This window comes from Strongylocentrotus purpuratus, unplaced genomic scaffold (assembly GCF_000002235.5).
Source record: "Strongylocentrotus purpuratus isolate Spur 01 unplaced genomic scaffold, Spur_5.0 spur5_scaffold_3, whole genome shotgun sequence".
Taxonomy (NCBI): domain Eukaryota; kingdom Metazoa; phylum Echinodermata; class Echinoidea; order Camarodonta; family Strongylocentrotidae; genus Strongylocentrotus; species Strongylocentrotus purpuratus.
The window spans coordinates 28,465,080-28,487,393 of NW_022145609.1; the positions used below are offsets into that span (position 1 = coordinate 28,465,080).

A 22,314-nucleotide genomic window follows, 5' to 3' on the forward strand; every position below is an offset into this window, starting at 1 on the left:
ACGCACATACAGTTTTTCTGCTACAAAGAGATATTGCAATTTGAGTATATTCTAAGTGAACAGTAAAACGTCTTGACTAGACTAGTTAACGCCCCCCCCCCCACTCACGCTTTTTCAAGTACCCCTAAAGTGCCCCATTTTAAAAAGGAAACGTGCATCCTCTTACCTTATATAACTGTCCCTTTTTATTTCTAATAGTTGCCCCTTCCCCTTCTGATAAGTGCTCCTTTTCATCCTTGATAAGTCCCACTTCTCAATAGGTTCCCCTTTTCCTTTGACAAGTGCCCGTTTTCCTTGGTAATAAGTGCCCCTTTCCATACTCACAAGTGCCTCTATTCATCTCAGGTGAGTGCCCCTTTCCAGGTAATCAAGATCATTTCCAGAAATACAAGATCCTTTGCATCCCATGACTGATGCTACCAAAATAATTCTGGGCCCTATTCATTAGACTTATTATCAATTACAATTGCAAAAATGATGTTAAAAAAAAAAATCACAGCCAATTGACAAATGCAAGGACTTCAGTAGCATAGGCCTATACTATTATCAGACATTCCTCTTTGTCACTGATAAGATTTTATTATGGAAAAGGGACCGAATGAAAGCCTGTTGTTATTTGTAGTGTAATGTCGTTATTGTAACTACTTGAAATAAGACTAGACTTCACCAGATATGAAAAACGCCTATAAACTAAAACAACAACAACTACGAGACTGGGCCGTGTGGTATTTAAATGGTTGAACCTAGATCACGTCTTACCGCCGCGCCTGTTGACTTACAGTAATTGTAAGGTAGTGTATAACCACCACAATATTATTCCCATTCATACCATTTTATTTACACGGTGCAGCGGTGCCTTTCATTATTATCATATTCTTTTATATCCCTGCTCGACATTCATTCGCACTGTACGCCCGCATTATTTACTATACATGGATATATCACTGCCAAAGTTTGACCGTGACTTCTATTAGCCGCCATCTTGATTGCGTCTGCGGGGTCTGAAGCAGACAGGAGTAGCTTTATTGATGAATTAATCTTCTTCCGACAAATTTTTCATTATCGAAGGAGTCTCTACATTGTCAACGATCTCTTGGAATTTACATTACGAAGGTTAGAATAGCAGCTGGCGTCTAGCTTGGGTGAGATTGTATTATGTGTCGCTTTGATGTAGTATGCCAAATTTGGGATTTTAAACATGGAAGTGAGATTTTTTTTTAAATGTAAAAGGAAGAAACGAGTGTATGTGTATACTATGTAGTTTGAGGTGTATTTCTTTGTTTGTGAGAAGAAGTGTTAGAGGCAAACGGGAGGAGAAAAGAAGGTGATGTGATTTAATGATGTGGATGAAGCGGAATGAAGCAGTATATTTTACATCTATTTCTTCTATATAAACTGAGGCTTTAATAGACGTTCCTTTCTCTCTTCCCCCTCGTGTGTATTCATGTAGTTCTCATCATCTAGATTTCAATGTTTTTACATATTAATGACATAACAAACGTTTATTTTGTATTCATTAAAATTATTTCTCAAAACTCTAATTCCTTTTTGTACATAACATAGAAACAAAGCAAACTGAAACGTAATTAGAACAAAGGCTTATAACGTTATGCATGCATTGACGCCCGTGTTTTTTCGTGGCAGACGAAAAAGCATCTCTCGGACTATATGTATATACCGCTGTTGCGGCGGGTGATACTAGGAAGGCTGTTAATTCGTTGATTGAAAGTATCAAACGAGCTGAGAGTAATTACCTCACGGACTCCATTGAATCCATATCCGAGCTGGAAAAGAAAAATTCAACCCTGGATAAAGGGATGTCAGGGTCAGAGTTGGAGAAAGAGCTAGCTCCACTTCCCGCTTTAGCGGCATCGAATGCAGCAGTAATCAACACGGCTGAACGTTTCTCACGAATGAATAACATGAGCCTTGTAGGCTATCCAGAAGCAGCGGACCAGCGTGAGCAACGGCATCGAGATCACAGACGATATCGTTCACGAGAAATTCGAAATCAACAGGTCGAGTGGGCTCCTCGCGATGGAAAGCGCAAGGAGAGTCCTCGGCATATTCTCATCAAACTTCAGTCTTATCGGCATAAGATTGATATCATGTTAGAAGGCGCGCTCCGCGTTGGCAAAGGACGCTTTATTTTTCACTGACGACCACGCCAAAGATGACCTAACGGAAAAACGAAGATGCATATGGTCGGCCGAGGTAAAGAAACTCTATGATCAGGATGTGAAGCTGTGCTTTGCCGCTGAAAAGTGGCGTGATGGATCAGGTGTACCTTATGTTTTCAAAGTCTAATCAACCAACAATAGACGAGGTCATGTAAGGTTACGTTATACTACTTTATTTGCATAATTATTATTTTGTTACCATTTCTCTTCCATACATTTGCCAGGTTAGCAAGATGCCAAAGAAATCATTTTTTTGTTTATGATAGAGATTGAATGATCACATCCGTTTGAATAAAGCACTCCCCTCTTCCCTCTTTTCCTGTTCTACAAAAACTGCTCTTTCTACCCCCGTCAAATATTTTTTGATATCATCACATTGAATTCGAATTATTTGTTCATCACCTAACGTATGCAGATGGGCAATGCAGTAGTTTAATAAAATCAAGATTTATTTTTAACTGCTTTCATCATGCTATTTTCCATTTATACATTCTCAGGAAAAATGTTTAATTGTATTTACCCCTTAATGCATTTTCGTTATGTTGCTTTTAGCTTTTCTTTGCTCTCATTTCCCTCTTTCTATACGCTTAAAAAGGGACACCCTTTTCCTCCCTATCTCTAGCTTCTCTTCCCCCCGAGAGCACTCATCTGAGTAACTTTCCGAAACTGATCATTCATTTAATGTTCGCCTTAAAACGTAGTTAAAAAAGACTAATTGAATGATACGAATATATTCCCATTGTATATGTTACACGACGACGACTAATTACTAGTTTCATCATATGATTCTCATCGTTCACTTAATAATTCAAACGAAAGTGGTTCGCTTGCTGCTGATTCTCTAAATTTTGATGAAGCTTGCTAAGTCAGAAAACTTAGGGACTTGACCCCTTTGTATAATGTGTCGATCAAAATGACCCTGCTCCCGCACTCCCATTTTGCCGATATTTTACTATGAATCAGTCTATTTCACATTCTTCAGAGTTAAACAATACTTTCTCACTGGTGCACTTCAATTTTAGAAGCTTGATTAAAATATTGAACATATGAAATCCATTATATCTAGCCAACAGTTTCCATGTGCGAGTTTTAGGTTTGTCCGAAACATAGTTACATAATGAATGACCCTCACTTATGTTTTTCTAATGGGTATAAAATGGCCGTTAATAATTGAATAAATAGACGCGGTGGCGGAGTGGCATTGTACATTTCTACTTCATTAAACTACAAAGTAATATCCGAATTTAATTAATTTTCATGACAGATGCAGTTGAAGGCTTTATGCATAGAAATTACTGTTCCAAACAGGAAAAATATCGTGGTAGTAGTTGTAAATCGACCACTAAATTCATATCACGACGATTTCATTATTTCTTTAAAGACAATAATATCCTCAAATTATTTACGAGTTAGGCCTTCCTTTATTATGGGAGATTTTAATATAAATCCTCTTGATGAAAATACTAATTTATTCTGCAATGAATTTCTGGACATTTCGTCCTCGCAATCCTATATGTCTCTCAAAAATAAGCCTCCTCAAATAACAAAGACAACAGCCTCGTTTATTTATGTTCAAGCTATTTCTGGTATCATAATATCAGATATAAGTGATCATTTTCCAATATATTCTCACCTATCTTGCAATCATCTAAACCACGGAAGTTGGCTGGTGAAAATATTGATTAATTAAAACAAATCCCAAGTTGACTTGACTGGGTTGAGGTAATAAATTCTCGCGATGCAAAATTAAACATTTAAACTTCAAGTTTCTTGAAACCTTCACTCGATATTATGAAAGAGAATTACCCGTTCAAAATAAAAATAGGAACTCAAATTATAAAAAGATTCGACTTTCTATTCAACATGATGAGTGTCTGATTGTTGAATTTGTTTTATGTAATGTCAATTAGTTTTACTTACAATGTAGGTGTAATTATAGGTGCATTGGTTAACTTTTCCATAAATATTTGTTGTAATTTGCTTATCTATTTTGTTATTTATTGTTGTTTATATATTCAAATTTGTTATGATTGTGAAGCGCATAGCGAATTTTCCAATTTATTATGCGCTTCATAAATATTCTCTATTCAAAAGACACCACGATCTCCATGGATAACAAAATCCCTGTTACGATCAATTAATTGGAAAAATTAGTTATTTTACAAATTCAAGTCCAAGCCAACAGAGCCAAACGAAAACAAATATAAGACTTATAAAAATACCCTAGTTAGTATTTTACATTATGCAAAAATAGATTACTTCTTTAAACAATTTGAATTTCAACATTTGGAAGCTGATTGACCATGCACTAAGCATTGTGGTACTGGATGCATTGCATGGGGCAGATTAAGAGTTAAAAATGGAAACAGTAATAAGCAGGAAATTCAAGTGATTTTAGTAGGGAACACATGCTTTCAAGACCCTGCTTCTATTGCTGAGAGTCTCAATGATTACATTGTAAATAAAGGTAAAGATCTTGCACATTACTATACTGCACACAACTTTTATTTTGCCTTACCTAAATTATTATGGGATGTTAGCATGGGGAAATTCTTGTAAGACTTTACTCCCTATTGTGTCAGCCACAAATCACCCCTGTGCCAAGTTTATTTCAGGGTTGGTTCAAGTGCGTGTATTATAAATCCTCACTATGTTTGATCTACTGTAACTTCTCATCCTTATGTTGTATAATATGAAATTGCATATAAAAGCTGTAGAAAATTCACCTACTTTCCAGTGGGTTGTGAAACCAATCCGTCGTCTCATATGGTTTCTGTACGTAGCAAATTAATGTACAGTGAACACAACAAAGTACTGTGCTTATTACACTCATCATTTTTTTTTAAATGTCCAAGTGTAAATGTTTTATAGAAAAGAAACCAATTACTTTGTCATTGTTTATCAACAATTAACGCTTTACACAAATAGTATTTCAATAGTCAGAATGCAAACTGCATATACTAAGTGTTGCTAGGTAGGTTAAGCCATATTTGTCCTACTTATACCTGGCAACAACTAATTTATGCAGTTCGGATCCTGTCTATTGAAATGCTATTATTCTTATCAGGTGAATGAAATAGCTTGTATCGAGGCACTTTACAAAGACTTATGCATAACATCTGGTTACATTACGAAAATGGCCTATTAGCGTGTGTACTTTTGCACAAAAATATGTACGTGGCACGCGAGCGAATGAGAGATTATGTGTGCATGGCTGTTCAGCGTATTCATGGAACTATGTTTTTGGCACGTTATGAGTTATTGATCGAATATTAATTTTTACAGAAGTGTGCATAGTGAGAATAATCCATAATGTCTAGTTTCGTTCCCACACTTACCTCTTGTTTTTTACAAGTAACATTTTTGAAATAGATGATTCGTTGGTATCTCGGTATTATGTTCCGAATAGTTAAAAATGAGTTACCTTTCCCGATTTCCTCCATTTTTCCAACAAAACAAAAATACTACGAGATACATTCATACCCCACTTTTAATGTTGAATGTTTATTTCAAGATGATTAAAATTTCATCATGAATCTCTGTGACCGAAACGTTAGTGACCTAACTTAAGGCGAAGATTTATTTTGACTCCCTGACTCTCTTCCTATTGCCTCACATATATATACATGTTTGTAATTATTTATGTGAGTATGTATGCGAGTGTGCGTGTGCGTGGATGGGTGTGTTGTGTGTGTGTGTGTGTGGGTGTAAGTTTATTTACCAGTATCATAAATCGAAATGGCATGTTTTTTGTTTCGTTTTGGATAGCCAAATTATCAATGAAATTTGTAGGGATCAGTGCCTGTTCAGATTCTAAACATTCAGATTCTAAACATAATGTGAGTAATCAGCCAAAGGGGGAAACATATTCTTGAGAACTGTAGTCAGCCGATAGTAGGTTCTCAATATCAAAACCCTCTAATACAGTTAATGATTTCCCGTAATATTAATGCCCCCCCCCCAAACAAACACAAAAACAAACAAAAAATGGACCAGATAATTCTCGTTAAACAAAGTAACTCTAGGCTGATTGGTAACTGGCAAATATATGAATTGGTTTCCTTTAAATTCAGCAAAAATTATCTCAAAATTTGATTTTTCCATATTAGTCGTCTAATCAACATTACGATTAAAATCATCATGCACGTGCATATTCATATAGAATTGTGTAAACGGGAGGGTTTATATCTGAAATTGGTTTATTGATATACTTCCTGTGTACAGCATGGTCTTTTCCTATTCATCGACTTTTCGTACGTACATGTGTATCCCTAAAATTGGTAAAATTGGGATTTCTATTTTATATGCACGGCCATGTTGACGAACAACTATTTGGCTGAAGTATGCCACTGTGCTTAACAAAAAAACGAAACAAAACGTTTCTAGATTATGATGCAGAGCAAAGAAAAGAACTAACAGACCATTGTAAATTAATGGGAAATTAATGGACGAAAAGAAAATGTATATTCAAGTAGCCTTGGTTCCGAGTAGGGGAGGTCGACTTTAATTGTCCTCGCGGATTCACATCACTGACCATCATGAATGGTCCACCGACCGCCCCCAGACACAACTCAATTGAATAAAAACTACCACAGAATTGTTTACCTTAACACTGAAGAGTAAATATATAATATAATTATCTTCCCACAAAATTATAGCCCATTATTAGACCAACAGGAATTCGGTTATTACTCGCCCAACAAGCCAAATTGATTTAGTCGTGTGATATAATTCAAAGTAATAATATCCAGATGGTGTGTTCCAAAAAGTTAAACTCGGCTGTTCAACTCTTTTAGGGATAAACCATCAATTCTAGTTCTGGGGGTTGTTTCACAAAGATCCTAAGTTGAACTTATCTCTAAGTTGGACTTAAAAATTATGGAAAGCCATTAGCATCTTTGAAAATATTTTGTAAAAGTTATTTTAAAAGGCATAAAATGCTGATACAAATCATTAATATTTTCTATTATCAAGGAGATGACATGTTCTCGATGTGGAATTAATGTAAAGTGTAAAATAATTAAATTTTTGCTTTTGAATATATTTTATTAGATGGCTTCAAATGGCTCTCCATAATATTTAAGTCCAACTTAGAGTTAAGTTGGACTTAGGATCTTTGTGAAACACCCCCCTGGACATATACATCTTCCGACTTACTGTACTGCGTATACAAAGAAAGGGAGAAGTATTACCTCTGACATCATTACCTCTGACGTTTTTACCTGTGACATTATTACCTCTGATATTTTTACCTCTGATATTTTTACCTCTGATATTATTACCTCTAAAATCTTTACCTCTGAAATTATTATCTCTGACGTATTTACCTCTGACATTATTACCTCTGATATTTTTACCTCTGATGTACAGTTATAACCTCTGACATTTTTACCTCTGACATTATTACCTCTGACATTATTACCTCTGATATTTTTACCTCTGATTTTATTACCTCTGACATTTTTTACCTCTGACATCATTACCTCTGATATTTTTACCTCTGATGTTTAATATTACCTCTTACATTTTTTTACCTGTGACATTTTTACCTCTGATATTATTACCTCTAAAATGTTTACCTCTGAAATTATCTCTGACGTATTTACCTCTGATGTACAGTTATAACCTCTGACATTCTTACCTCTGACATTATTACCTCTGATATTTTTACCTCTGATGTACAGTTATAACCTCTGACATTTTTTTACCTCTGACATTATTACCTCTGATATTTTTACCTCTGATGTTTAATATTACCTCTTACATTTTTACCTGTGACATTTTTACCTCTGGTATTATTACCTCTAAAATGTTTACCTCTGAAATTATTACCTCTGATATTTTTACCTCTAATGTACAGTTATAACCTCTGACATTTTTACCTCAGACATTATTACCTCTGATATTTTTACCTCTGATGTACAGTTATAACCTCTGACATTTTTTACCTCTGACATTATTACCTCTGATATTTTTACCTCTGATGTACAGTTATAACCTCTGACGTTTTTACCTCTGACATTTTTACCTCTGACATGTTTTATCTCTGACATTATTACCTCTGATATTTTTACCTCTGATGATATTACCTCTGACATTTTTACCTCTGACATTTTTACCTCTGAAATTGTTATCTCTGACGTTTGTTCCTCTGAAATTTTTACCTCTGACATTTTACCTGGCATCCCTGATCCATATCATTATCATATATCATTTCATATTATGCCTTCATCCTATAGTTCATGCTATCTCATTGATGAACGGAGGAAAGCATCGGGACATCAGTATACTTCATTCTCTCCGCTGGATATCTGCCATCATTCATCTTATTTCTACTTTGAAAGTGAATTTCTAATTGAAATATGTTTGGAGAAATATTGCTGGATAGAACGTTGGCTTCATTTACTGTCTGTAGATGGTGTTTACAAAGACTTTCAGCAGAAGGTGGGTTTGTTATTGTGTTCATTTTCCGATAATCACAAAAAGCTGTTTTATTCAACAGGTAATTATTTTATTTGACAAGATCGATATTTGAAGATAGTGAGTAATTTGATGATTACCGTACAGTGCTATATAGTTTAACCAACTTGCTGTTTGCAGTTCCTTTCAAGAACCAAAATATCAAGTAAGAGAGCTGATTCAGTGAGAAACGAAGATATTTTTGTTTGTTTAAAGTATAGTCACTAAAGGATGGATCTATACCTATCAACAAAATAAAACTTTCTCGAGACACAAACATTGGTCTGTGCAAATGAACGTTTATGATAAATATCGTAGCTTGAGGGTATATTATATGAAAAGGCAATATCTGTATCGCACTCTTCATTGCCCTATCCTTTTAAAACGTTGTTAACACGGTGTTATTACAAAAATTGATTCATACATTTTATCGATTTAATATTCAATATCATATGATTTGAAAGAAAATGGTTCACGACTGAAGATCACAACAAAGAGCTATCGGGGAAAAGAGTGATCGTTAAAAAAATTGTATTGATCCCATCGCTGTTTGTTGTACTTTTGGGGTCATATAGAATGATGTAGTGTGATACTTCAGACCTTTATGTATTATAGAATGAAGGAAAATGGCGACCGTATATTTAGGCGTCACGGACCTTTTATGTCTTCAAGTTGGTCGTGACTTCATGACTGCTACTGTATAGCAAACATCTCCGCTATAAATGAACTGAATTGAACTGAATTGAACTGAGGTTTTATTTATCTTTTCAATAACAGAAATATAAAAAATAATACAATGTTCATACTTAAAAAGAAATCATTATGAGTGTATAACATGAAAATTATAAATTAAGTCCTTTAGTTGAACATCGTGCACAATCTGAAAGACATTATTTCTTGGGTTATGAATGATGAAGAATATCTAATATTACATTAAAAATAACAGTGACATTTTACAGCGCTTAATATTAAGTTTTTAAACGCTTTACATTGTTGTAAAATTATTTCCCCCGTAACATAACAATGGCAAGGGTAACATTTTAATGTTATAACCCTTTCTTTTACTCAGTGTTCCGACTTTTAACCACGTTTCGACGTCGTCAACATTCACGTCGTTTCGTCATCGCAGTCCTGTCTACGATTCTGCTCTATTATCTGCTGTTATCGACGATCTCATACACCAGGCGACCACGAAAACGAAAAACTCCACCTATTCTTTCACATTTTATGTTCGAGAGCATGCATGGAAACGTTAACGAGTACGTAATAAATAAAGCGGATGTTTAAGTTTTACGTAATTATGCAGTATACCAGGGGTAATTACCTTCACAACCCCCCCCCCCTCCCATACATAATTCTTCACATAGAAACCATAAAACGGATGAATAAACGAACATAAAATGATGCATAATTAAGACACGACAGTTGGGAACATGGGGCATATTGTCTCCTAATGACAGAAATGTTGCCACCGAAATGTTGGCAATTAATCAATAATGCTTCAAATACCGTCAATATGGTCATATGGCTATATTTTAAAGGCACAGGGGGATTTTTATTAGGTATTGTCTAAAAACGTTATTCAACTGGTGCTTCCTCTCAAATACACAACTTTGATCTAGTTCATTTTGATGCCTTAGTTACAACATCTCCCCCTTTTTTGGTGGAGATGCATGCTGCCCCCTAAAGCCATGACATATCCCATCATCCTTATAGTATATAGGTTCATCAGAAAGCGGTGATACAATCGATTTATACCAGTGTGGTTTTTTACAATCAATTACAGACGAAACGATTATGTCATGATTAATTCTTATTATTCATTTCAAAGATAAATTTATCTTCTTCCTTATGAAAATCGTTTAAGTGAGTGGTGTCAAAAGTAGTTTACGCACAGAAGTAATGCATGTTGTAATTCCATTGCAAAGTAACAAACAAACAAAAGGTTAAGACAAAGAGCAATGATGGGTCATAGTTATTATTTTTAAAGTTATCTTTCGACGTGTATGCAACTTGAATGAGATAGAAGTTCTTACATGCAATGGGATTGAAAGATACAAATAAAATGAAAACAGAGAGAGGGTTAATGAATTCATTGTATTGATGAATTTAGATAGACCCCAACCTTGTGGCAAAATCAATGTTTACATAGCTTGTTTCGAGTTGTTTTAGTTTGATGGTTCCAGGGTTTATCATCACACAATGAGAAAGGGGATAATAATCCCAATTCAGTATGTAGTAGGATAAATATAGCTATGTTTATTTGACGAGACTTCGCTGGAGAAAATTAGGTTTCCTTTTAAAAAGAAACGTAATATATAAGTTTCACCCCCTCCGGCCCTTAAAGGAAATAAACCAACGCCCTTTACCAAATCAGGCAGTAACTAAGTAGACATAATTCATTGTCATGTTTATAAAAACAAGTTGTGAAAATTTAGAGCAAGGTTCATTCTACATTTTTTTATCATGATGACGACCATGATAATGTTGATGTTGACGATGAGGACGATCATAATGATTGGTATGGTGGCGATGATGATAATTGCGATTTTGGTTATAATGGTTGTAATGGAGATGATAACCAAGATGCTAGTAGGTCAAGACCATTAATTTTCTAAATATCGTGAGAACCTCGTGTTCATCGTTCATTTTATTTTGATGATTCGTAGGTCTTCAAATTTTACAAAGCAAATATGGGTTTTCAACAACAGTGATGCAGAGCGGATTTATCTCTATGCCAACCTTCTGCAAAAGCTTCATTGGAAGGCCAATCCACAACACCTTGATAATTTTAGGTAGGTTTTATTTTTGTTTTATAACATCATTGGAGGGAACGTTTCAGTGGCTGATCTAAGGGAGCACGTGCCACAATTAGGGGGGTGTCACAAGCACACCAAAAAACCCTGACAACTCTTTTTTTCATTTGGTCACACAATTTGCAGACATGTTACCACCGGTGTGGTGCATTTAATTATTTTACACACAATTAAAAAAAAAACCCCAACAACAACAACAATAAATAGAAAAAGGCAAAAGATGGAGTGCTAAATAAAACTTTAATATACTTTTTTTTTTTTTTTTGGGGGGGGGGGGGTTCGATCATCTTTTTCTCACGGTTGTGTTTATAACTTATTGCCTTCTTCTCAATTTCATCAATCGAAGCATGACCCCCCCCCCCACCCCCAATTTCTGTCTCTCTATCTCTAAAATCGAGGTATTCATATAGTCTTTCTTATTTATGGTGGAACAAATTAATAAAGGAGCTACTGCTCTTACATGTTTGTATCTAGACGAGAGCTGAATGCAGAGACCAATGTCAGTACAGATCGTGATCTCATCTTGACACAAACCAATGTCAAGCTCGACCAACAAATGCCATGTTACTTCGACACTAAAAAATCAATGCTGAAGTATCCACACTTCGTGGCTACCAAGGATTTCATGTCTACATTGCCGAAGGTATGATCATTACTTTCAATCCTGGAGTTTGAATACTTTAAATCTTTCTCGTAAGTCCAATGTTTTAGTTGATAGATTATATATATAGTGTAAGATGATTGAGCAATGCACCAAAAGTTCGTATTGGGAACATTTGGGTAATTCCAAGGAAATAGTTCACTTGCCAAAAATCATAATTTGGTGATAACTCTAGAAAAATGTTCGGGTTATGTGACCATGACAAATTTAGTATCAAAGACCACGCCCAAATGTACTTGAATATTAAAGATAAACTTTAGTACTGGTAATGCGATTGCATTGTGAAAGAAAAGGTGTGGAAAGGATCAGAAACAGTTGATCATGTAGCATGTAAGTATTGGTGAGCACTGCAAGGTTCTGGAGTCATCAAAATCATAATAAATTTGACCGAGTCTTGGTAAAGTAATAAGCACTCACATAGAAAGCTATATATGGGACAACACACATGGTGTCGGGGCTAGTACTACCTTGATTTCCTTGTATTTCTATGCTCATTACTCAGCCAGTATACATTTTCTTCCAAAATTGTTTGGCACATATCATTTATTTGTAATCTTGAACATTCAGTGTAAGTTTCGTTTGATTCTGTGAGAATTTTTTTTTTTTTTACCAGTACTGGAGTTTATCTTTAATAAATATCTCAAATTTGCAGTTGATTTTTAAGATTCTAAGAGAGAAGATGTTTCAAATGTATTTCTCTTTTTGTGCGTTTAGGAATCGCCATTAAAGGGGAAACGCTACGAGAAGTGTGCTGTCATAGGAAACAGTGGATCATTAAAGCTAAGTACCTGTGGTTCACAGATAGATGGCATGGATTTCGTATTCAGGTATAAGAATCAAGCTTTACCATTCGAATATTCTAATACCAGACACACATATTTGTTTTCATTTAAGTTATGACAATAGACTATTAGTGCATATCATTAATCAATTAACATAGCATTGTAGATCGATCCCACCTTTTGATATGAGCGAACATGTCATTGACTTAATGTATGGTCAAAGCAATTTCGTGTTAGATTTATCGTTAAGTTTATTTCTTGCTAGCCTTTGCGATCGCGTCATATTTGATTGCAGCATGCATATAATAATTATGCAATTATTTTGGAGCTGATGTTTTGCAAGTAAAACTATCGTACAATGTAATATATCAAGGAAATAGGCCCGATATGAAAAGAAATAAACATCGAGTGATGAGGATACAAACTGCGCAATATGAGTTATGTAATCCTGAGATTTCTAAAATATTCTCCTCCTAATTTAGATGAAAAGATAATGAATTGCGTTAGGAATTTAAAGGGCTAAACCAATAAAAACCGTTGCGTATCGCCTTTTTTTTTTTATTGGTTTATTAAAAACTATATAGCACCCCTAAAGCTGAATTGCCTATCGATTCACTATAAAATAGCAGAAAAATCGCATTTGAAATTAAACAAATATTCATTAATCTTAGCAATTTGAAAGCATAACGTGGTTCAAGTCAGTACATTAAATAGATGAATCATCCTATACTAGGGATGTTGTTATGCAACACTGAATGAGGGAGACTGAGAGAGATAGAGAGAAAGAAACAGAGGTAGAGACAGAGAGAGAATGATGAGCGCATGAGAAAGGGAGGGAAATATATATGTAGAGAGAGAGAGAGAGAGATGGAGAAAGGAGAGAGCGATGGAATTCGAGTGGGAGAGAGATATAGTGCGATGACAAAATTAGAGAGAATAAGAAAGTTTCAACAAGATCTACATTCAATATACATTATAACGACAGAAAGTAACTTACATGTAGACGTGCATTGAAGGGCATATTTAAAATATCATCCAAATTTGAAAGGAGATAAATATTCAACTCTTTTAAAAATGAAAAAGGGCGAACAGTGCCATAAATCGAGTACAAAATTATCAGTAAAGCATAAGACAGTAAACAAAATATTACGGTCTATATCATTTTGGCAGTTTGAGTGTGAGAGAGACGGAGAAAGGAAGAGAGAGGGGGTAATAGGGACAGACGGGAAGAGAAAGAAAGACAGAGAAAAGAGAGAGAAAAGGATGAAAAATGAGGAGAGAGGGAAAGAAAGAGAGAGGGACAGGGAGAGAGAGAGAGAGAGAGAGAGAGGGAGAGAGATAGAAGGGCATATCAATACTATTAAATCGACATTAAAAAGTGACACATATTCAATTTCTTTTTCGAGATTATACATCACAATGTAGATTTTCGATATATAAAAGAGTGAACGTGGGCTGAAACATTAATGAGCCAAAAGAAATTTTGTAAACGTTAATTCCACATTTCACAGGGAAAATATTGCACAAATTATTGATCATTAAGTAGCTGCATCAGGTATTAGGCACTAGGCTATATCTGTGGCGCTCTGTTTTGCACTTTAATCATTTCTGTGTGCTTGCGTTTATTTCGCAAATTAAGACCATGAGCTGCCATTCTATCAACACATTACATTCATCAAGACATTACATTCTATAATTCCAACGTATGTATACATTCAAAGAGATTGCTATGTGTACAGCGTGAGTCAAAAAAAGTTTACACCTAGAAAATTGCTAATTATTAAAAAAAAATCATCTATGAACAGTAAACTATTATACATCTTATGAAAGAGTGTTTTATCCCGCACCATTTAGTATCATTTTGTGCCGTATGTGTTCACGCTTGAACGAACAGGAGGCATTGTTTGTGAGAGTGCAAAAATCGACTTGCGCCAAAGTTGCCTACAGTATGTGATGCTTGAATAAAACGATTGGGATTTGCGTATTAATTCGGTCTTTGCAGATCCAAATAACATCCGTAAAAAAATCAATCATGCCACACATATCAAATATCGAATATCAAATATCAACGAACATTTGTGCGGGCGCATGTGTGTGTATGTGACTTTGCTTCTGCAAAAAGCAGATGCAATGCATTTCATTTGAACATTGAATTCAACTCATTCTCTCACCCTGCTAATCCAAACATAATACATACTGTATGCATCACTTTGGCGCAAGTCGATTGTTGCACTCTCGCACACAATGCCTCATGTTCACCCAAGCGTGAATACCTACCACACAAAAATGATACCAAATGATTTGGGATAAAACACTCTTCCATAAGATGTATATCAATTTACTGTTCATATATTTATAGATGATTTTTTTAATAATTAGTAATTTTCTAGGTGTAAACTTGTTGCAAAATACATTTGCTATACAAATTTGCATGATAACTTTTTACATCGCAAATTCAACTTGATCAATCATTATTTATTAATTTCAAGACAAGTGCGTGTTCATTGAAACCCCTTGAGAATACTGAAATTATCTCAGCTCATTGTAATTGTAGGTCTATATGCTGTAATGATATTTTGAGGTACTACTACTACGATGTATTCCACTTCCAAGATTTCCTAACATAAAATGACCGATCGTACACATAACAGATTCACTTCCTAATGATGATCATGGTTAAGATAATTTGTTAGCTTAAAAGTTTTTTTTTATTGGAGACTTCTTCTGAGCGTCTTTTTGTTAGGTTCGTTCCCCGCCCCCCCCCCCCACTCAGTGTTATTTAGGGTACGCATATGCGTGTTCCCAGCGACCCACCCCCCTTTTTTAAAGCAAAAGTCCGGTGTGTAAAGTCAATACGGGTCGACCTTTTTCTTTTGTTATACGAGCCTTTTTCAGCACCCCCTCCTTTTCAGCAAAACGGTCCGGTGTGTAAAGTCAATACGGGTAGACATTTTTCTTTTGTTACGAGCCGGAGAGTTTGGGAACACGCATGGTATCCCTCCGTTCACGTGGGGGGGGGGGGGGGGGGTCCGTCTCTTCTCATATTTTGTTAATGTCAGATGAATCCGTATTATTATACTAAATTGGTCTAATATATTTTGTGATATTATGTTGGTCAGTAATTATTTTCATGTTGGTCTGTCATATCATTATGCTAAGTTTGGTTTCTGTTTTGTTTTTATTTTATTTTAGATGTAACGGAGCACCCTTGGAAGGTTTTGTAACGGATGCTGGGAAGCGAACAGACTTCCTTACTTTCAACCCTAGTATACTATATAAACGGTAAGTCACTATTGTAAGAATAAACAACATTTACTGGGAACTTTGCAGTTTTTCTGTTTATACATACACACTCAAGGACTGAAAGAATATATACCGAGTCATGTATGATTCATATCCATATGGCGCGCTCTTAAAGGGCCCATGACATCGAAAAACAAGTGTATTCCTGTTGGTGTGCAGCATACATCTCATATTTTGATATGTAAACTTCTGAATTTGTTTCATAGATTTTCAAATGTTTTTTGAAATATTTGTTTTTCAAACTTGCTTCAAAATTACCCACCATTGTCTATTCTAGAATATTAGTTTAGTCTGACATGTCTGACATAGCAACTTTATTTGTTGCTATTGTTTGTGGTATTGTTACATTGGCAACAAGGACCTGCTCCGATTTCCGCGGAGACATTTTTCTACCTTTGCATAAATATTAAAAAGGGAGGAAACAGCAATGTGGAACTTTGATAGTGCTATACGCACCATCATTCTCTTATTTTCATTTTTCATAACAAATTGTGTATTTATTTACAAGAGTGTCGAAAAAGTTTGAATTTGTCGACGCTCTTACATAGCATCATTATTATATTCATTGTACATGTACCCTCAGTTTTTCTAATCATCTGCTGTTCAAGTTGCGTTTAGGTGAATTAATGATAAACTTGAGTTCTGGTAAAAAAAAAAGAAAATGAATTCTCACAGAATCAAACAAAACTTACACTGAATGTTCAAGATTACAAATAAATGTCATGTGCCAAACAATTTTGGAAGAAAATGTATACTGGCTGAGTATAATGAGCATAGAAAGATAAGAAAACCAGGTGGTACTAGCCCCGACACCATTTGTGTAGTCCCATATACATCTTTCTGTGAACAGTGCTTGTTACTTTACCAAGACTGGGCCAAATTTATTATGATTTTGATGAGTCCAGACTTTGCAGTACACACCAATACTTACATGCTATATGATCAACTTTTTCTGATCCATTCCACACCTTTTCTTTCACAATGCGATCGCATTACCAAAACTCACATTTATCTTTAAGTTTGTTTGAGCATTATCTCATTGGACTCTGTATGATCTTGTCTTATTAGATTTGGTGGACTCGTGAACGAGAGTATGATCGAGTCCTACATCACATTCATGAAGCAGTATGATAGTATGGTATGGTATCCATGCTTCGGCTCCAGACAGTTAGTTGAACCATGTATCAAAGCTATTAGTTATCATGATCAGGTAGATTCTCGACTCGTGATTGGTCACCCTTCACATTACGTCAGTATATGGGAGTTCTGGAAGAGGCGTGGTCTAAGGAAAAAACCATCGACAGGTAAAGCTTAATATTTTCAATATCGATAATTACTTCATAGTAGTGATTCATAATTAACATCATCATCAATCGTCATCATATAATAATACTTGTTAAACATATAGTCATCTGACAACATTTAATCATACTCGTATGACTTCGAGCTTAGATAGATAGATAAATGGTATTTATCGATTCATTTCTATGTATCGCAGTTACAAGTAACTGAATTGCACATGAATAAAATATTGATGGAAAAAACAAGTATACATTTCAAGGCATATCACACTACAATCTGAAGAGCGTGTACATGATACCATTAATCTTATACAATATTACAACCAAAAAAATTGAGTTAAAAATGAAAAAGAGATGAAAAGATTCAGAGAGATAGGAAAACAGGAGATAGAGATAGAGATAGAGAGAGAGAGAGAGAGAGGGGGAGAGGGGGGGGGGGGGGGAGAGGGGAGGGGGACGGGGAGGATAAAGTGAAGGGGGCCAGAAAGAGAGAGAAAATGGGCTCTTAACAACGATTATGTAAATACTGATAAAATACAAACATACATTACAAAACAAAATGAATATTATAAGGTGAACACTAGAGATATATAAATATGCATCGAATACTTCATGTCATAAAGTGATACAATGAATAACTGTGTAATATATCAGACCTCGGATTTAGTAATAAATAATATACTAAGGAATATAGACATGTAATTTAAAAACAAATTGACCGTTTCATTTGTTTCAAAGTATAATAAAATCATAGAAATCTTTTGTTATACAAACGGATCGAATCTGGGATTGGGCTATATTCTGCTTACGTTCAGTTTTGCCCCTGGGTTCAGGGATCTTGTTAGTCCTTCGAAATGTTCTATTGTGCACCATTTTTGGAATAAAATGTTTGAATTGGTGTGTGTATGATAAAGTTTTCTTAAAGAAGGTAACACATAGGTCATTTCGACGACTTTCCAATGTTTGTAATTTCGATTGAGTAAGGGCGGTTGCATAACTATGGTAGTTCTTTCTTAAGATAATCCTCAAAGCACGTTTTTGTAATCTTTCTATATAATATCTCCTTTATGAGTTGTCTGGGTGCACCAGTGGGGCCTCCGCTCCAAACTTCAGTTGCATATTCAAGGATTGGGCGAATATAGCCAATGTGAATGAAAATAGTAATTAGATCTTCATGTGAAAGGCCGAACTTTCCTAAAGAACGGAGCATAGTTTTGCAATCACTCTTTATTCAATATCTCTGACATGGGCTTCCTACTTCAAATCACTTTGTATGGTGATACCAAGTAATTTGACCAGTGTCACAGTTGTATTGTTGTAAGAACATAATTTTCGAGAATAATGGAAGACTGGTTGACTGGTTTTCTAGAAAAGCAAATGTTCATTTTAATACACTTTGTAGGATTCAATTAATCTATCGGTAGATCTAGATATTAACTATCCAGATATTAAATGTATAATGAAAACGTACGTATATAATACTGTGGACACTGCGGGTAAAACGATATTATATCCTGCATCGAAAATTCATTGGTTTTTGATTTACGCGACCAAAAATATTTCAACCATTTTAAGGTTGCTCTGAAAAGGTACTGTTTGAGAGTACTATTTGGGAAAAGAAATACTAATTAGGAGTTGAACAACAAAATTATAATGTTTTTATCTTAAAATGGTATTGGAATGTTTTAACAATTATTTTGTCTTTGAACGAATTCAAATTGTAAGATTGTATTTGTTATTCTTTATTTTTTTGTAATTTTTTTTAAAATGTGATAAAATTTGTTTAAAATTGTTTTGTTTTTTGATACAGGATATAAAAAAATATAAACCCTGCCTTTTTTCGAGGTACTGGTTAACACTATGGGCGTCGGTGGCTCCAATAGTACTATTGGAGTCACCACTTTGCCCATATTTTTAACCAGAATTGATCTCGCAAGACACGGCTATTGAGTGTTATCGTTCTATATTTATTAGCAATATAATAAGAGTTATCATCTGTTTGGTATTACAGGTCTGTACCTGGTTAGCCTAGCTGCTACTCTGTGCAATGAGATTCATCTCTACGGGTTCTGGCCTTTCCCTATCCAGCTACATGAAGGAAAAGTTCAAGAAACAGCTTATCATTACTTCAATAGCCTTCCTTTCACAAGTCACCATAGTTCTGATTCAGAGTTTAGATTACTCTTACAAATGCATATGCTAGGGACTGTAAACCTTCACATGGGAACATGTACGCAGTGATGAATCACTTCAGGTTGTTTGCCTACACTCATCGACCACTATAGCTCCATAAGGTGTCATAATGGCTTTGTAAACATCACGTTGACAATACAGTCAACAGGAAGCCTTTTAGACACCTATCAACATATTGATACCATTATTAAAGGGGAAAATCCACCGAATAATAAGCTGGAATCATATTTATTTTAAAAATACACAAGAGAAAGAAATAAGTGAGAGTTTGAGCAATGCCAAAAGTAGGAAAGTTATGCATTTTCAAAGTTGTCATCAGTGAAACACAAGTCGGCAACGTTGTGGCGAATCTTGCAAGATCCTCTCCAATGACCAAGACTTCCCTTACTTCTGCATAGTAATAACCGTAATAATTATATCAATAATAACAATAATAATCATAATAATCATAATAATAATAGTAAGTCACATTTGTATATCACTTTGTAATATTACGTTTCTAAGCTCTTTACATTGTATTTATCTATATAGCTTAATAGTATAGTATTAATGACTGCTTTGAGAGAAATAGTTGTTTTTATGCGCTCAAGGGAAGGTTAGAATTGTGCTATTGCCCGAGGCGTGCCGAGGGCAATAGCCCAATTGTAACCTTCCCGAGAGCGCATAAAAACAACTATTTCTCGGATATTTAAGCAGTTATTAATACTTTATGCCGAAAACAAAAGAGTCAACTAATGACACCACCTTGGCCTTTCTCTAGTTTATCTGCACGGTTGTTTTTTATGAGTGTATCTTTGAGAGTAGACTAGATCTAGATTCTAGTCTAAGCAAGATATTTTTACAATTTTGGGGGTGGGCCGGCCCTATGGGGTATATGGAGAAGAACCTGCGCTATCATATGACACCTCACTTATTGAGTATCACCTTCAGGATCACAACAGATAAAGGTTTGAATCTCGAATTGAACAAAAAAAATTGACTTTTTTTGCATGGTCGCGCAATGCACGTAGACTGCATAGAGACTGCATTGCGTGCAATCTCTATGGGAAGAATTTTTGTACACAACATCGGGTGCGCGATCAGACACCCTGACTGATCTTTTTTCGTCTACGTCTATGCTGGTACTCTATTTTCAGCATCTATCAAAACATGTTTATGGAAATTTCACGTACCCTTTTTGTTGTTCTTGCTGTCAGCGAGTCTTGCATTTTATAAATTGAAATCTTGGGAGAGTGTCTTTAGCCATTTTTGTCTTATTTGGAATTGTCTTGTCTTGTATGAAAATACCGACCAATTCTTCGCACACGTACGGTATCCTCGATCGCTCAAACCAATATCACCTAGACTGAACTATTTTTCCGGTAACCATGGTAACTGGGATTTTAGAACTATTTTTTAGAACTATTTTCCCGGTAACCATGGTTACTGGGATTTTACAGGAATAGTTAAAGTTTATGAATGCAATTTCGACCAATCAGATGGCTGGATTTCTTAAGTGAGGTATATAATATGGACTATATGGAATTGTTTGTAACCATTTCGTTGACAATGCCTATCGGGAAGTTAACTTTTAAAGAGACCTATATGAATGCACTGACAATATCAATAACGACAATAATTAAATAATACGATGACAATTTAGCCCAATCTCAAGAAAATTGCTTTTAAAGAATCCAGCAGGAAACACTCTGATCCCAGTCTCAATTCAACACGATTAGATTGATCTCGAACTGATCTGGTAGCATTTGAAAGTGAGATGATGTGGTCTCATGGAAATGTTGCGGAAAGGAAGTACGGGGTTCGAATCCATTTTGCATCAATAACTTCCCGATGGCAAGACTTTACAGTACTCTGCATTTGTCACTCAACTCACTTGGTGAGGAAAATTGGTACCTGGTAGATATTAATATTTTAAAATACTGGAGCGCTGCGGTGTTTATGAATAATGCTATTTGCCATGATTAAAAAAAAAATGAGGCGCCAGGAGTGGCATTTCACCAGATATGAAAGGTATACAAGAACCTATCATTATTGTTTGATATATTATTACATCATCATCCACATTCGAACAGTTTTTAAAGATCTCTCACTATCATAAATTGCATACCTGGGGGGGGGGGGGTAAGAACACATTTTTTGGGGGCCCAAAAATTTCGCAAAGACTCAAGGGGGGGGGGGGGTAAGGTTACTTTTTGGGTCACCCTTTTGCACCAACAAAAATTTGAGGGGGGGGGGGGGTTCCATCAAAAATTACACACATCACATACACAATTTGAGGGGGAGGTTCAACCCCCCCCCCCCCCCCCCCCCGAGGTGTTTTGTTAAAATGTTAAATGACCGTTATTATTTATTGTATACATGAATGATATTACTCAGGCTTCACAAATATTGCAGTGTATTTTATATACGGAAGATTCAAGATTGTATTTGTCTGATAACGATTTAAATAGACTAGTGATATGAAATATTGAGCTTCTGAACATTTCTCAATGGTTAAATATTAATTAATTAATCTTAAATATAAAGAAAACTAATTACATGATTTTCACAAACAAAAACATTAGAACTGATGATATAGAAGTAAAATATTAAAGGAAATGTTATATAGTGTTGTGATTC

General features: G+C 35.1%; 1 protein-coding gene across 1 annotated transcript; it reads left to right on the forward strand.

Moving 5' to 3' along the window:
• Positions 1–11,297: 11,297 nt before the first annotated feature.
• On the forward strand, positions 11,298–20,044 carry LOC115918230 (CMP-N-acetylneuraminate-poly-alpha-2,8-sialyltransferase-like). Its single transcript, XM_030995666.1, has 6 exons — positions 11,298–11,434; positions 11,930–12,098; positions 12,831–12,943; positions 16,091–16,180; positions 17,270–17,505; positions 19,514–20,044. The coding sequence occupies exons 1-6, from the start codon at positions 11,298–11,300 to the stop codon at positions 19,741–19,743; spliced, it is 975 nt and encodes a 324-aa protein (XP_030851526.1). The 3' UTR covers positions 19,744–20,044.
• The last annotated feature ends 2,270 nt before the right edge of the window (positions 20,045–22,314 follow it).